Source organism: Bos indicus x Bos taurus, chromosome 18 (genome assembly GCF_003369695.1).
Source record: "Bos indicus x Bos taurus breed Angus x Brahman F1 hybrid chromosome 18, Bos_hybrid_MaternalHap_v2.0, whole genome shotgun sequence".
Lineage (NCBI taxonomy): Eukaryota > Metazoa > Chordata > Mammalia > Artiodactyla > Bovidae > Bos > Bos indicus x Bos taurus.
Genome location: NC_040093.1, coordinates 25,536,716 through 25,553,660, shown reverse-complemented (window position 1 = coordinate 25,553,660; position 16,945 = coordinate 25,536,716). Strand labels below are relative to the sequence as shown.

At 47.9% G+C, this 16,945-nt stretch overlaps 1 protein-coding gene across 3 annotated transcripts; it reads right to left on the bottom strand.

Annotated features, from left to right (window-relative positions):
- Positions 1-3,916: 3,916 nt before the first annotated feature.
- Positions 3,917-16,212, bottom strand: C18H19orf12 (chromosome 18 C19orf12 homolog). Of its 3 annotated transcripts, XM_027516046.1 has the most exons (4): positions 16,124-16,206; positions 12,019-12,159; positions 10,881-11,066; positions 3,917-6,287 (listed from the first exon to the last, which is right to left on the bottom strand). In XM_027516046.1, exons 2-4 carry the CDS (start codon positions 12,035-12,037, stop codon positions 6,022-6,024), a joined length of 471 nt encoding a protein of 156 aa, XP_027371847.1. In that variant the 5' UTR covers positions 12,038-12,159; positions 16,124-16,206; the 3' UTR covers positions 3,917-6,021. The 3 variants fall into 3 exon arrangements, with proteins under 3 accessions (XP_027371847.1, XP_027371848.1, XP_027371849.1); XM_027516047.1 differs by lacking the exon at positions 12,019-12,159 and having other exon boundaries at positions 16,124-16,212; XM_027516048.1 differs by lacking the exons at positions 10,881-11,066; positions 12,019-12,159.
- Positions 16,213-16,945: the final 733 nt, after the last annotated feature.

Genomic DNA, 16,945 nt, shown 5'->3' with positions numbered 1-16,945 from the left:
ATGCACCACCCTGCAGGGTTGTGCTCTGGAACCCTGTGCTGTGGTGGCACCTCCCCTCTGGAGGGGCAGGTGAACAGTGGGTTCGTGAGGTGGCCTTGAACTGTTGCTGGGAGGAATAGCCCCAGGGAGCTGGGCACCAGGCTGGTTCTTGTCTGGTTTCTGGACTGGTATCTAATTCACACGTTTAAACACTAGACTCCCCTCAGGCACAAGATGCCCACACTCTGAGATTCTCCTGCACCTCTGCTGCTTCCTGTGAGCCACAGCCTTGGGGTGCTGGAAGGCCTGGGGTCATCCCCTGCACTAGTACAGCTTGGCTTTTTCTTTACTCCCCCCCAAGCACAGACGTATGAAGTTGCTACAGGCAAATAGCGCATATGGAGAAATTCCACTGACTTTTATATACCCACCCCCAATTACTACTTATTAAAATTGCACTCATTTCACATGCTAGCACGGTAATGCACAAACTCCTTCAAGCTAGGCTTCAGTAGTACATGAGCCAAGAACTTCCAGACGTACAAGCTGGGTTTAGAAAAGTTAGAGGAACCAGAGATCAAATTGCCAACATCCGTTGGATCATAAAGCAAGAAATTCCAGAAAAAACATCTACTTCTTCATTGACTACGCAAAAGCCTTTGATTGTAGATTACAATAAACTGTGGGAAATTCTTAAAGAGATGGGAATACCACCTTACCCGTCTCCTGAGAAACCTGTATGCAGTTCAAGAAGCAACAGTTAGAACATGGAACAATGGATTGGTTCAAAATTAGGAAAGGAGTACATCAAGGCTGTATATTGACATCCTGCTTATTTAACTTCTATAAAGAATACATCATGCAAAATACTGGGCTGGATGAATCATAAGCTGGACTCAAGATTGCCAGGAGAAATATGACGGTGACAGTGAAAGTCACTCAGTCGTGTCTGATGCTTTGAGACCCCATGGACTATACAGTCCATGGAATTCTCCAGGCCAGAATACTGAAGTGGGTAGCCTTCTCCCTTCTCCAGGGGATCTTCCCAACCCAGGGATCGAATCCAGGTCTCCTGCATTGCAGGTGGATTCTTTGCCAGCTGAGCCACAAGGGAAGCCCTGGAGAAATATCAACAACCTCAAATATGCAGATGATACCACTCTAATGGCAAAAAGTGAAGAGGAACTAAAGTGCCTCTTGATGAGGGTGAAAGAAGAGAGTAAAAAAAACTGGCTTAAAACTCAACATTGAAAAAACTAAGATCATGGCATTCAGTCCCTTTACTTCATGGCAAATAGAAGGGGGAAATGTGGAAACAGTGACAGATTTTATTTTCTTGGGCTCCAAAATCACCATGGATAGTGACTTCAGCCATGAAATTAAAAGACACTTGCTCCTTGGTAGGAAAGCTATGACAAACCTAGATAGCATATTAAAAAGCAAAGACATCACTTTGGTGACAAAGGTCCTTATATTCAAAGCTATGGTTTTTCCAGTAGTCATGTAGGGATATGACAGTTGGACCATAAAGAAGGCTGAGTGCTTAAGAATTGGTGCTTTTGAATTGTGGTGCTGGAGAAGACTCTTGAGAGTCCCTTGGACTTCAAGGAGGTCAAATCAGTCAACCCTAAAATAAATCAATCCTGAATATTCACTGGAAGGACTGAGGTGGAAGCTGAAGCTCCAATACTTTGGCCACCTGATGCAAAGAGCTAACTCACTGGAAAAGACCCTGATGCTGGGAAAGATTGAGGGCAGGAGAAGGGAATGACAGAGGATGAGAAGCCTGGATGGTATCATCAACTCAATGGACATGAATTTAAGCAAATTCTGGGAGATAAAAAAGAACAGAGGAGCCCGGCACACTGTAGTCCATGTGGTTGAAAAGAGTCGGACATGATTTAGCAACTGGTCCAAGTGGTTGAAAAGAGTCGGACGTGATTTAGTGACTGAACAATTCCATCATATTGCCCATGTACAGTTTAAATATTTCCCTGTTGTTCAACATTGGGATTATTTCCCTTTTTTCTTGCTATCATAAACAGCACTGCTATGAATTTATCTTTTTGCCATTTGAATTATTTTATTGTAATGTTTTCCCTGGAGTGAAATTTGTGGGCTGGAAAGTATATACAGTTTTATGATACCTGTGACTTTTTTCCTTCAAATCACTCTCCCCAAAGACTGCATGACTGTGTATTTCCTCTGGTGGAGTATATGTGTGTAGGCATATACATTCTTTACCCACAGTCCTGCCCATTCTGGGTTTGATCATTTGTATTCACTTATACTAATTGGCATGTAATAGATATCTCCTAGATATTATCCTTGTATTTGTTTAATTCGAATGAGAGTAAAGTCCTCCCCTGAAAACCCACAAAAATTAAAGAAATAGCCACCACCTTAGCAGTTTAGAAAAACACTTCCCAACTTCCTCCACTCGCCAGCATTTGCGGTACCATAGCTGCCTGAGCCTGCGATGCAGGCAGCCAGGCCCAAGCTTTGACTCCTGACCCACTGTTACCGTAATGGTCCGAGAAGCCACCTCCGGCTAATAAAGTCATTTATCTCCTCCCAACAAGCTGAAAGCACATCAGACAGTGCCTGTTCCCTGTGTGGTTTAGATGAATCCTGGCATTGCTTAATTGCCATATGTTGATTGTTTGGGATTGAGAGACATTCTGGTTTATATGCAAAAAGGTTGCAGGAGACATGGTTGATGTTCTGCTCACAGCTTATTAAAACCTCAGGAAGGTTGCAGCCCTGTCCCAAGGGGAACTCATAAAACAGCGTCCTTGTGGAGCCACATTCTGGCCTGGCTGGAGACTCAGAGAAGGCTCTGTAGGCCCGGCTGAGGGAAGAGGAGAAAGGATGTGCCCGCTTGGCCGCTAGATGGCGCCTCGCAATAAGTAATGGGGAGAGGACACTTCTCCACACCCTGCCAGATCCCCCAGCCTCCAGCATTGCAACACACCCTAGTGTTTACTGCCAAGCCAGACATCTCAAAAATAAAAATAAATAAATAAAAGAGTTCATTCTAGCTAAAAATATACCATCTGCCCGAGAAAAATCTTGCCCGGCACTGTCACAGCAACACTCGAAGCAGGTTAATAACCAGCCCAGAGCAGATGGTTTCTTTTTATAATTACTGGGTCCCCCACCAAGGCTTCCTCCTCAGCAGCCTCCTTACCCCACTGGCACTCTCCTGCTGTTTCCTGACCACCGCCTAGCCAGCCGCTGCCCCAGCGGGCTGTCTGCTCACACCAGAGCCCCCTCACCCTCTGCTAGGCCTGGGCCCCAGGGTCCTGGAGCTCTCAGCACCTGGGCAGGTAGCCCCCAGGAGCTCACCCCACCCTTGTCCACCTCACTCATAATCCAAAGATAAATGAATCAAACCAAGATGTCAGTAATCACCCATCAAATTAATAAAGCTTTAAGATACTGTCATTCAATTTCCTGGTGAGGATGTGATAAGATGCGCATCTCCAAAACTTGCTGTTGGAAGAACAAATTATTGACACTGCCTCTCTGGAAGAATTTTGACTGAATATAACAACAGCCTTAAAAATATCGTTGTTGTTGTTCAGTTGCTAAGTTGTGTCCGGCTCTCTGAGACCCCCATGGACTGCAGAACACCAGGCTTTCCTGTCCTTCACTATCTTCTGAAGTTTGCTCAAATTCATGTCCATTCAGTCAGTGATGCTATCCACCCATTGTAAAAAATACTACATAGTTTTAAATGCAACAATTTCACATTGAGGAATCTATCCTACAGACTATCATAATCTAAAATATGAACAGAACATTAACACAAAAGTGTTCATAAAAATGTTAGCACTGTAATATTAACGACCTATAAAAGACACTATAGCTGGTATATGGTTTAGTGCAAAGGAATATTATAAAACCATTACATATGTTCACAAGGGAGTTCAAATTACATCACAAGTGTTATTTAATGTTAATTGGTAAAAGTGTTCAAAGGGTCTAAACAGTAAAGATGCAAATAGGTTAGAAACATACATACCATTAAAAAGTTTGCACCAAGTATGCCAAATGTGTTAACAGTAGGTTTTATTGGGGTGGTGATAATTTAATGGTTTTTATTTCATTGTACGTTTCTGGATTTTTCTGTTTTCAGCAATAAACACTGACAAACAAGACTATCTAAAAACAGGAACACAGAAGAAATTGGTACAGTGGCTGCATCTGGAAAGGGGCTGGAGCAGCAGTCAGCATAGGGCGATGCCTTCATTTTCCATTTATACTTTCTGGTGTCTTCCAAGTTTCAAAAATAAATAAGTCAAAAATTGTCAAAGAAGATGAAGAAATACTAAGTCACAGTCACTGTAAGGAGAGCATGAAAGGAAAGCAAGGAAAGTGCTTTCAGCTCCTGGGAGAGACAAGACTCAAGGTCTGGACTCCTCTTGGGCCCAGAGTCCACCACAAGTCACCCAAGACCTGGCTAGGCCAGTGACTTCATTCAGTAAGGCCTGCTTCATCTGACACCTGTCTGGGTGGGAATCAGGCCATCTCCCCAGAGTGGCTTCCCCAGGGGTAAAGGCAGGCAGGCCAGGGGAGGGATCCAGTGGACACTGGTGTAGGACCTTTAAGCTGGGACCACCTGTGTCCCCTGAGCCTGGCAGAGTAGGACCCAACACAAGTAATGAGTGGGTGGGATCCCCCCAAACTCCGCAGTCACCTTCTATGAGTCAGGAGGATTATCTAAAAGGGCCCTGCCCTGCTCCCTCATCAACCCAAGCAGGGCAAATGACCAAGTGGCCTCATCAACCGCAGGCATTTGACCTGTAAAGGGCACCTGATGAGTGCTAGACGAGGCCAGATAAAGAGCAACTTTTCTGAGATAAAAGCCTGATCCTTCCTTACTCACCACAGGTTCAAATTTGCCCTGAAGTTTTCTTGACCCACAAGAAGGTGCGGGACCCTATCTCTGCTCCACATGAGTGCCTTCCGCTGTATCCCAGGGAGGCCAGTGAAGCTTCCTTCCAGCTCCCTGGAGAGACCCAAGGGACACTGTGGGTGCCAGGGGAGGCCTGGGGAGTGTGCACACACTGGCAGCCCGGGAACCACAGCAGCCTGGAGGCTCAGGTGTCGGGCCCAGGAATCCACAGCTTTCATTCACTCTTTAAAGCCACAAATCTGTTCTCTTCCTTTGTGTTCCAAGTATAGGACTTTGAATCTTAGAGACGCTTTACACAAAATAGGTGGAGAAAAGGACGATTCAGAAAACATTTACTGTAATTTGATGACAGTCAAGTTGTGGTTCTGAAAGCAAAGCAAAAACAGCATTAGGGAAATTTAGGATGGAGACATTTCCTGTGTCTAGGTAAGTTATAATCCTACCACTTCAGAAAGAGAAATGCTTTTACTGAAAAGAATTAATTTAAAAAGCAGAACACAAGAACTACTGTGACTGTTCAGATGAGGAAAGTAAGCCCCCAGGGAGGGTGAGAAGCTAGTCTGGCAGCTACTGGGGGAGGGACTGAGAGCCACTGGCGTTCCTGGCTTCACTCAGCAGGCCGACTGCCCCCTCCCTGAGGCCACTGAAGTCACTGGGTGGTGAATGGATAATCAAGAGGCAAACATGATTCCAACAGGGGCCAGCCCCCCAGGTCCAAGAGGCGGGACGGGGTGGGGGGGGGGGGCGGTCCTGAAATGGGTGCCTGGACAGGCGTCATCTTCTTGTGATGAGATGAGAGACTGAACGTGAGGACCTTCTGGCTCCTGTGTGAGCCAACGTGGATTCAAAAAACTGCCACCACATGGCAGCAGGCACAGCTTTGTTATTCACCAGCTTCCGCCTCAAAGGCTGTCAGGACACACAGGTGCACACAGCCATAAAGCACAGCATCTTCTCCAGTAATTTCCACAACATGACCTAGCACAGCAGCAGCCTCTTCAGCAGGAGGTGCTGCTACAGCTCAGGTAACATTCTGATGATGTGGGCTTCCCGCAGCTCCCTGGTCACCTCCCACGAGTCAGGGGAATCATCCGAACGGACCCCCTTCCCAGGGCAGAGGCCTAGTCGTCGTACTGCACTTCCGCCCGCAGTTCCCTGGTGACGTAGTTGGCCAGCATCGCCAGCAGCTGCTTCTGCAGGGCCTCACTGCCCATGACCAGCATGGTCAGCTGCACGGCGTCCGTCCACTCCAGGTGCCTGATGATGGTGGTGGCTTCGTTAAAGAGCTTCTGCTGCTCGGCAGGCGGTAGCTCCATTATGATCTGAGGAACCGGCTTAAACTGTCCACTCGTCATCCAGGCACCTAACAGACCCCCGACGGCCCCCCCTAGAAAACAGGAAGGACTCAATTAGTCGGCCTTATTCATAAATGATGGCCACGGGTTCTCGCTGAGCGCATGTCCACTGTCATGACGAGCGAGCACATTCATGAGCGGGTCAGGACGGGCTCAGCTTCAAGTCTGCCCCACCAGCAGGGCGGAGGGCAAAGGTTTACGTGGTCTTTGATCCATCTGGCTCAGATAATTGACACTCACACATGCCCTCTCCTAAGCTCTGCACTCACGGTGCAACACGAAGCATCTCGCCCCGAGAGCTATGCTAACTAAAATCCTCTTCATGGGCTGAAGGTTTCCATGCTTCCATAAAAATCTCTCTCACCTCAAAGGAGAGGGCTGAGAAGAAAATGCATTTTCAGGGAGAACCATCTCAGTGGTAAGGCTGAGTTTCCTCCACTGGGTGGCTAACATGTGCCTGAGCCCTGAGCTTTGAAATTTCTAGTGGAACCACATGGTTCAGGGGCCCTGGGGACAGCGACAGATTACAAGGTATTTTCTCTTGAAGCAATGTTTTTCATATAACCCTTCCAAAGTTGCATGATGATAAATAACAAATTTAATGTATTCAACTATTTCTTTTTCTGCTACCCCAAAAGGGCACAAACATTACTTTTATATGTAAATTTATTATTATCAAAGTTAAAGCATGCTATCTTGGGACCAGAAGAGTCCCAAGTTCAATGGAAAATTCTATTTAAGCAGGTTAGGTGAAGCCTGCTCCAGGAAGATGTCCTAGGGAAAGGGTCTCAAACTTCAGTGTCTACAGGGCCCAGGCAGGTAACTGAAAGGAGTGAAGTGGGCTGAGTGGGACTGTGGTGACCTGGAGAGTTAGGTACGTGTCTAAAGGAGGAGTGGCCACCGCAGCCAACTGCTGCCACATGGAATACCAGGTCTGTATCTTTTAGAAGTCTTACAAGTTTTAAATATTGGTGATCAGATACTGAAAAAATGCAGGCTGGCTGGACTTGGTGACCTTCTTCAAAAGAGAAGAGTAGGAAAGGGGAAACAGTGACTCTGTAGTGGAGAAAACTGACAGATATGCCACTAGTCCGGTGATCAAGTTGATCAGCTGATCAGGTGATCAAGTTGAGCATCTCAAGGAGGTCCTATGGATGCCACATGTCCCTGGAATGTGTGACGAGAAGCACCACGGTATTCTGCCCAAAGATCCACAGTCTACTCATGAGAAGGCCATCAGGCAAACCCAAACTGAGAGGAATTCTCCAAAATACCTGACCAGTATTCCTCAAAAGTATCAAAGCAGCAGAAAGCAAGACTGGGGACACCCTCAGAGTGGGAGAAAGCAACTGACAAGGGATTAGTCTCCAACATATACCAACAGCTCATGCAGCTCATTATTAAAAAAAAAAAAAAAAAAAAAAACACCAAACAACCCAAACAAAAAGTGGATGGAAGATCCAACTAGGCATTTATCCAAAGAAGATACACAGATGGTTAAAAAGCACATGAAAAAATGCTCAATATCACAAATTATTAGAGAAATGAAAAGTCAAAACGACAAAGAGTGATCACCACACACTGGTCAGAAAGCCCATCATCAAAACATCTACAAACAATAAATGCTGGAGAGGATGTGGAGAAAAGGGGACCCTCCTGCACTGTTGGTGGGAATGCAAACTGGTACAGCCATGGTGTGCTACGTGCTGTGCTCAGTCATGTCTGATTCTTTGAGACCCCATGGACTGTAGCCTGCCAGGCTCCTCTGTTCATGGGATTTTCCAGGCAAGAATACTGGAGTAGGTTATCATTTCCTTCTCCAGGGCATCTTCCTGACCCAGGGATTGAACTCGCATCTCTTATGTCACTGAGATATGAGTTACCACTGTGCCAAATAGTCACTATTGAGAACAGCATGGATGTTCCTTAAAAAACTAAAAATAGAGTTACCATATGATCCAGCAATCCCACTCCTGGGTATATACCTGGATAAAACCATAATTTGAAAAGATACACGTGCCCCCCCACCCCCCACATTCACTGCACCACTATTTACAACAGCCAGGACATGGAAGCAATCTAAATGCCCATCAACAGAAGAATGGATAAAGAAGATGTGGTACATATATACCACAATGGAATATTACTCAGCCATAGGAACGAACAAAACGATGCCATCTGCAGCAACATGGATTGTCGTACTGAGTGAAGTCAGTCAGAAAGGGAAAGACATGTATCATATGATACCGTTTATATGTGGAATCTAAAAAAAAAAAAAGTACAAAAGAACTTATCTATAAAACAGAAATAGAGTTATAGAGGTTTTCTACTACAGAAATAGAAAAGAAACATGGTTACCAGAGGATGAGGAGAGAGAGGGATAAACTGGAAGACTGGGATTGACATAGACACCCTACTCTCTACAAAATAGGTAACTAATAAGAACCTACTACTCTACAGCACAGGGAACTCTACTCAATACTCTGTCACGGCCTACATGGGGGGAAAATAAAGAGTGGAAAAAATAATAATAAAACTGGAGAGACTAAGGAGACATGAGGATTAAGTGCAACGTGTTGTCTTGAGCTAGACCTGGGGCAGAAAAAGACCTTGGACGCAGAAACTGATAAAATCCAAGTATAGCCTGAAGAATAGTTAACAGTAATGTTAGGGTGGGTTTCTTAGTTTTGACAAGTGTGCTATGGTTAATATAAGATGTGAACATTAGGAGAACTGAAACTGGATGAGATATACATGGAAATTCTTGGCATTATCTTTGTAACTTCTCTGTAAATCTAGTATTATTCCAAAATAAAAAGTTTACCCAAAAGAATGCAGTCTGAGCCAGAGAGAACCCATTGCAGGCTGGACGCAGCCATCAGTAAGTAAATCTTGCAACATTTTAGGAAAGCAAGCGTGGAAGCACCTGGTCGCACACACCTCCTAAGATGCAGGAGACTGGCCAGCTTCATGTCTTGGAGGTTGAACACTGCCCTGGACAGACTTCCCCCTACCCTGAAGGGAAGGAGCATTCCAGGGAGGGAGGGAGGGTCGGTCACTTACAAGTTTTAGTGAACTTTCCCCCATGACACCAGTGAAACGCTTAGTGCTGACAAGAGTTGCACTCATCTGCACTAAACCTTTATGAGAACATCAATATTTGATTTAGAGCAGCACTTAATGCAAAAAGTCGCCAGGAAATATCGACCAAGAAATCACCAACTCTTTGGAGAAGAGAAAATTCCTTTGTTTTCTGGGTAAAATGATGCTCCGGCCAATGACCTAGGGGCTGCAAGAAGCCAATCCCCAGGGTTCCCTTTGCTGACAGCTTGTCCTCTACCAGCTTTTGCTCAATCTGAACAAAATATGTGCTCCCAAAATGGCATCTGGGCACAGCTATGTGATAAATGATCCCAGCTAGCCCTTTCTGAGCACATCAGATGGGGTGGGACAAAGAAATAAAGGATGTCACTGAGGAAGATGGCAATGGCCTTGTCTCCTCCCCCATGGGAATACTTCCTGGATGGCAAGAAGCTGAAGTCAGGACTCACTAACTCACAGAGTTTGGAAATGGAAATATATAGATGGAAGATCTAGGGTCACCCACAAGCTGATTTTTTTCTCCTCAGTGTGGCCTCAGCTTGATACAATGTCCTCGAATGTCAATCCTACTCCAGGAGAGAAGAGGAGAGCAGGAAGCCTTTCCGGTGAGCTGGGACACAGAAGCCAATCTCAGAAGAAAAGCAGTCATCTCTCTAGCCTGTATTCATGTGAAGACTACAAGCCACATAGAAAGGGCTTCCACCAGCCTGTGAACTTTCTCAGGCCCTGTATCCCCAGCACAAAGGAGGCATTCAGTAAATATTTGCTGAGCTCAGGGTAGCAGACCTAGCCCTGTTTTGCAGGGTCCATCTGACATACCCCAAGGGAAACCTTATCTGGCCCCTCCATAGATCAGGCCTGGACAGCAGCCAGCTCTTTGACAACACCCCCAACCCACAGTTCAGACCACATAGGAATTCTTTCTGGTCCTAATCCAAAGGAAGCAGCTTCATTCTAGCTACAAAGAATGATGGGAAGATCAGCCAAACTTTCATTTACTGCCAGAAACAAGTTCCCAAATAGAAGCAGGTGATAAAAGAAGGGGCAGGGATGATGACCAGCTAGGAGCTAGCTTGTTGCTTTCCCTGAGCTGGACTGCTTGCTTTCAGACTAGGGAAGCACTCTGAATGAGTTCATGTTCTGTGGCTTTACAGCATCACCCCTCAGCAGGTGCACAGCAAATCTCAGCTTCCTCTCTGGATGTCTAATGGTGATGGGGGGAGGGAGACTGTCCAAAACCCGGGACACCCTGAAATCCTCTGGCTCTAGGACACATTCCGGGAGAAAGGTGTCCTCCAGCCTTTATAACACAGATGCCTTTTGAGAGAGCCCTGCACTTCTGAGGCATTCACGCAGAAGCTGGAGTTGGTAACAGGACTGATTATGTGCCCAAAGATCGCTTCACAGAAGTGACCTCAACTCGACAAACTTCTCACACAGGACAGAGGCTTTTACAATGTCTCTGTGGTTTCAAAGGCCTTTTCCCAACAACTGCACTGTCCCTGTGAGGCATCTGCACTTACCAACGGCTAGTCCTGGTGGACCGCCCACCAAGCCACCAACGAAGGCCACGGCCCCAGTGACTAGGGCGCCCCTCCCGGAGTGCTTGACGGCCGCCTTCATCTTCCTCTCCTCGGAGATGGAGCACAGCAACCTCATGATGTCCTCCACCGCAACGGGCATCGCGGCAGACCTCGGGGTAAGCGTTCCTAAGGACAGTTGCAATGAGTGAAGGGCCTTTCCACCCAAATGTTACTCTTCCGAAAGTTTTAAGGAAGGTTCCCCATTTTCGGTAGAGAACAGGATCTCTGCCATGTGCAGGATGGACAGCACCACCAGTCGTGTGGCAAATCCTTTGCCAAACAGAAAGCAGGGCAGCATTCAGTTATTAAGTAGACAGGATCAGCAGAGTGGGTGAAAGGTCTTCTCTGCACTCTAACTTCTGATTTATGATAGATTAAGGAACAACCCTGCCCACATGCTCTACCAGTTCATCATGAGTGATGCAATTCTGAGCTCTCTTGTGTCAGGGGCCTTCAGCTAGCCCAGGCAATCCCCACCCACAAAGCTGGGCAGAGTGCACAAGTCCCAGTGCTGGGTCCACTTCTGTGTGACAGGGCACCTCAGCTTCCGCCAAGCCAGAGAAGGAGGAAGCACGGACTCTGTAACCACACAGCCTTGTAGCCACGGGATGACCCAGCAGAGTGGCAGGTTTCTCACCTGTAAGATGAAGATAAACCACCTACAGACTGGATTCCTACAAGGTGTAAGCAGAATGGATGCAAAGTCTCACCTGGAGCAAGACTGTTAACACGGCAGACTTTCAGACATGATGGTTCTAAATGAACATTCTCTTCCTAACATATACCAATGGCTTCAACAAGCAACCACTCAGAGTCAATCCAGTTCTACTCATGGGATATTAAAGGCAGGGGCAGGATGATATGGTAAGATGAAATGACCAGAGAATAAAAGAAATCAAAGAATTCCATATGGATGAACAGATGACAGACGGATGGACAGACTTTGGAACAATGACCTTTAGAAAAATTCTCTGGGGTCAGGAAACTGTTTGCCACACTAGCAGGAAAAAAACAGGCGGGGGCAAGGGTGGAGGTAGGGCAGGCACTAACTACCCCAGGGTTGGTGGGAATGGAGAACCTTGGCACTGATGGGCCATGTGGCAGGACAGGAAGTAAATCAAAGCAGCAACGAGCAGTGCTTCTTTTTCCAGCTTTGGCTGGGCCCAAGGCTTTGGTGGGCACCTTCCTCTCTCACCACCACTTCCCTTTTCAATCAAGGCTGTGAAACACAGACATTTACAAGGAATTTAATTATGGAAGTTTGGAGCAGAACCTATTGTTCAACATCTTTTGGATATATGAGTTGTTTTTAAACCCAAGGAAAAACCACAATTGCCCTAATGTAAAATTATCCTCCCAATTCTGAGAGAGAACTCTGAGCCTTTAGAACAAATTTGTGAATCTACACCAGTCAGAACTTCTTTGTAGACCCAGGGGAGGTCAGTGGGATCCTCTTCTCCAGGCCCTGAAAATGTCCCCTCTTTTTCTTTTTAATATTCTTTTTATTTTTTCCCCATGCTATGTGGCATGGGGATCTTAGATCCCCAACCAGGGATTGAACCTGTAGCCCCCTGCATTGGGAGCTCAGACTCTTAACTACTGGACCATCAGGAAAGTTCCTCCTTTTGATATTCTTGATATCAGTGATTTTCCACCAGCACTCAGGAGTCACTGAAGACCTTGTTAAATACTACCCATACAGGTAGGGTGAGATTCTGTATTTACAAGCCCCCAGCTGAAATTCTGCCCTCACTTTTGGACAGCAAGACTCTATGACAGAATGACTTAAGATGTCTGATATCTGCTACTCAGTCCTTGAATTCAGAATGCAAGAGACCCCTGTAGGGCTGCCCAAGGGACTAGAGGAAAATTCAGGTGTGCTTGTCCTTGCTCTGGCTCCCAGGTGTCCTGGATCTGCTAAAATGCCTCCTGGCTTCCAGGCCCTTCTGCTCACCAGCGGTGACCACATGTAGGCATAGCACATGCCCCAACCCCCTCCTACCTGCAAGAGAGCCCCCTTCCACCCTTCCAGAAGTCAAAAATTTTCCAGGCACAAATGTCAAGATAACATTGTAGCATTATAACAGTGAAGGAATTGCACTTAGAAATGGGAGAAGGGAGGAAGTAACCTGATTTACCCAATAGCCATGGGCTTGTAAAGCTATGCAAACAAAATGTTTAATTTCAGATACCTATTAAGATAACCAAAGGAATTAATCTCATGATAAAACCTTTTAAAAACCTAAAAATCACCCTGTAAAATACCTAGCTTAGCTCTGATTTACATCTAGCTTTTTATCTGTCAGTTTTGCAGAAAAAAGGGAGATGAAACTCAGGTCCTGGGAAGGCCCCTTGCATTCCCGGAGGCATGAAGATTCTGAGCCTTGCCATGCCTGATCTGCAAGGCTGGTTTCCAGGCCAGCACATTCTGCCCATATGCCAGGTTTTCTGCAGAATTACAGATCTGTATTCTCCAAACAGTTTCTGCACAGCAAGAAAAGGCATATAAAAGAGGCTGGAGATATATACCCACTTCACCCTCTATGGTCTCTTAAAAACAAAACAAAAACAACCAAAACCAGCTTCCAATCTGCTCTGAATGACTTTAAGTCAAAACCCACCGGGACTAATGAGGCATCATTGTGCAAACACCACTTTTAACCTCCACTTAGCCCAGTTGAGCCGGCACAAGGTTCAAGTCCAGAGTATGACTAGTGGGCCAGCAGGTGTCATGGTGTGTGGGAGGGGAGGAGAAGTGGCCACTTCTCCAACTCCATCTGGGTTCAATGGATCCACACCATGAATAACCAGTGGCATTGTGGCTGCCTCTATCCAAGAGACCGCTGGTTTAATTTCCTTGTAAGAATCATTTTAGAAGCTGGAGCATCAATAGATTCTTGTTGTGGAAGAAAAGTTTGCAGCACCATCTCCTGCTGCTGCTACTGCTAAGTCGCGTGTCCGACTCTGTGCGACCCCACAGATGGCAGCCCAACAGGCTCCTCTGTCTCTGGGAGTCTCCAGGCAAGAATACTGGAGTGGGTTGCCATTTCCTTCTCCAATGCATGAAAGTGAAAAGTGAAAGTGAAGTCGCTCAGTCGTGTCCGACTCTTAGCGACCCCATGGAATGCAGCCTACCAGGCTCCTCCATCCATGGGATCTTCCAGGCAAGAGTACTGGAGTGGGGTGCCATTGCCTTTTCCGACCATCTCCTGAGCCCCTGCTAAAAATCTCAGCCTCCCAACTTCTCCAGGGTTGCCTGATTGAGGAAGGAAGCCAGTCTCGTTTTTCCTTCTCCCACTCCAGCTACCTTAGTAAGTGGCAGAGAAGTGGGTGAAGAAGGACGAGGCAGCAGCACTGTTGGGGCAGACCTCAATGGGGTGGGAGGGTGCCCCCCTCCACACCCATATCACACCTATTTCAGAATCAGGTTTGTCCACGAAACAGACTTGGGTCACAGGAAGTCCATCTGCCAGCCACAGGGAAGGCAAATGCCAACGTGAAGCCCTGGTTTCTTGCAAGCACCCAGGCTGGTCTGCTGATTATAGCACGGATCTGGGGGAGACGGAGATGAGCCTGGCCCTGGGACTGCAGCCTGGCTTTCTGAGATGGAGCAGATTGTGAGAGATGAGGAGAGAAAGGCTGCAGAGCTAACACAGACCTCCATGCACAAAGCTCTTTTTAAAAATTAAAAAAGCAGGGCCTCTTAAGATTCAGTGATGTTGTTCACCTGCAATCCTCAGTACTTTTTACTTCTCTGGTGGACTTTATTATAAAGCTCCAGTGTGCCCTCTGGCTCCTATAAACCATGTCTTTATACCTCTCTATGCCCCAGTACAGACATTGGATCCCATCAGCAAATACAGTCAGATTAGACTTTTAAAAAATGAATTAGGGGCTTCCCTAGCAGTCCCGGGCTTCCCTAGTGGCTCAGCTGGTAAACAATCTGCCTGTAATGTGGGAGCCCTGGGTTCGATCCCTGGGTTGGGAAGATCCCCTGGAGAAGGGAACAGCTACCCACTCCAGTATTCTGGCCTGGAGAATTCCATGGACTGTGTAGTCCATGGGGTGGGAAGAGTTAACACCACTGAGACACTTTCACTTTCTGGCAGTCCAGTGGTTAAGACCTCACTTTCCGGTACAGGAGATGAGGGTTGGATCCCTGGTGGGGGATCTAGGATCCCACATGAATTGAGGCCAAATAAATAAATAAAATAGTTGCTAGAATTTTAAAATCATGAGATTTCACAAACACCTCAGATTTCTAATTCTGAAAAATCAAAAATACAAGCCACACGGGATCCGCCTTCTGCAGCAATCCAGGCCAGAGCTGAGCAGGGTCCTACTACTGCTACTGCTGCTAAGTCCCTTCAGTTGTGTCCGACTCTGTGCGACCCCATAGACGGCAGCCTACCAGGCTCCCCCATCCTTGGGATTCTCCTGGCAAGAACACTGGAGTGGGTTGCCATTTCCTTCTCCAATGTATGAAAGCGAAAAGTGAAAGGGAAGTCGCTCAGTCGTGTCTGACTCTTCGCGACCCCATGGACTGCAGCCCACCAGGCCCCTCCACCCATGGGATTTTCCAGGCAAGAGTACTGGAGTGGGGTGCCACTGCCTTCTCCGAGGGTCCTACTGGAGCACACCTTATCTACCTACTTGGCCCTTGAGCAACATCCTCTCAAATTATTCCTATTTCTTTAAACAAACAAACAAAAAGGATAAAGAGGGACTTTCCTGGCGGTCCAGCGGTTAAGACTCCCCCCTCCCAAAGCGGGGGGCACAGGCTTGATCCTGGGTCGGGGAACGAAGATCCCACATGCCCCACAGTGCGGGCAAAGAAAAGTCAAAGAAGCTATCAGTCCCCACAAGGCTAATCTCCCCGCCCCTAAATCACTAACATCCCTTCCTCATCATCTCTAATCTGGCGTCCAAATTCTCTCCCCAGAGGGCAAGGCCAGGAGTGCCCCACCCTGCGGATATAACACCCGCCACACGCGTATCCCGGTTCCTGCGGGAAGCGACACGCGCGCGCGCACGCACACACAGGAGTTCCTGCGGGCGGAGACAGCACACACATCCCTTAGTTCCCCCGTTTCTCCATAAGGAAAATAAATGGACTAAGACCGTCTGCCCTGGTGCTGCTCCGGGCGCCCCCTTAGCTCCGGCGGCTGCTCGGGGCCCTTTACCTGCGGAGGCGGCGCCGCGAGGTCACAGGCCGGCAGGCGCGGGGACACCAGGCCTCCCCGCCGCGCACGCAGGCCCCGCCCCCCCGCCTTCCGGCTCGTCCGCGCGGGGCCTTCCGGGGCGCCGCCCACCGGTAGCGCCGCCGCAGCCCCCGCTGCTGCGCCCGCGACCCCGGCTCAGCTCTGCGAGCGCCTGCCAGGATGGGGCGTCTGGAGCGGGATCGCTGGGGCCCCGAGGCCGCGCGCAGCCCTACCGTCCACCCGCTCACACCCATACTAGGTCGGAGTTCCTTTAGTTCTTGCTCAAGCCCGGGGGCCTCCTGGGAGGCCCTCTCTCGCTTTGGCCTTTCACTCAGGACCGAGACACTCCCCCACCCCTCGGGTCCCGGCTCCGGAAGGAACACCGCGGCCTCGGCGAGGGGCTGTTAATATTCGGTCAATGTACCCGGCAAAGTCAAACATCAGCCGGCCGCAGTGCAGACACCGGCGGCCTCTCTGTCTGGGGTTTGAAAAGATCTTGCGCCCCTTTGCTCCTGGGGTTCCAAGGAAAGAGGAGGTCCAGCTTCCAGGGAAAAGCTGAGGTTGGGGAGCCTCCTGGGAGGTTGCAAAGGCATGAGGGAGGCAGGTAAGAGAAGGGCCAGGGGATACTTTAGAGCGGCACGTGGAGGAGCCTTCTACCAATCTCCTCCAACCCCCACATACAAGGGCTGGCCTGGACCCATCTCAAAACTGAAAAAGGCTTCTGGGGGATTTCCATGGGCTATTTCCTTCAATCCTGCAGCGTAGGCCTGGTTCCCATTGCCGTACTACAGATAGGAGAAGGGA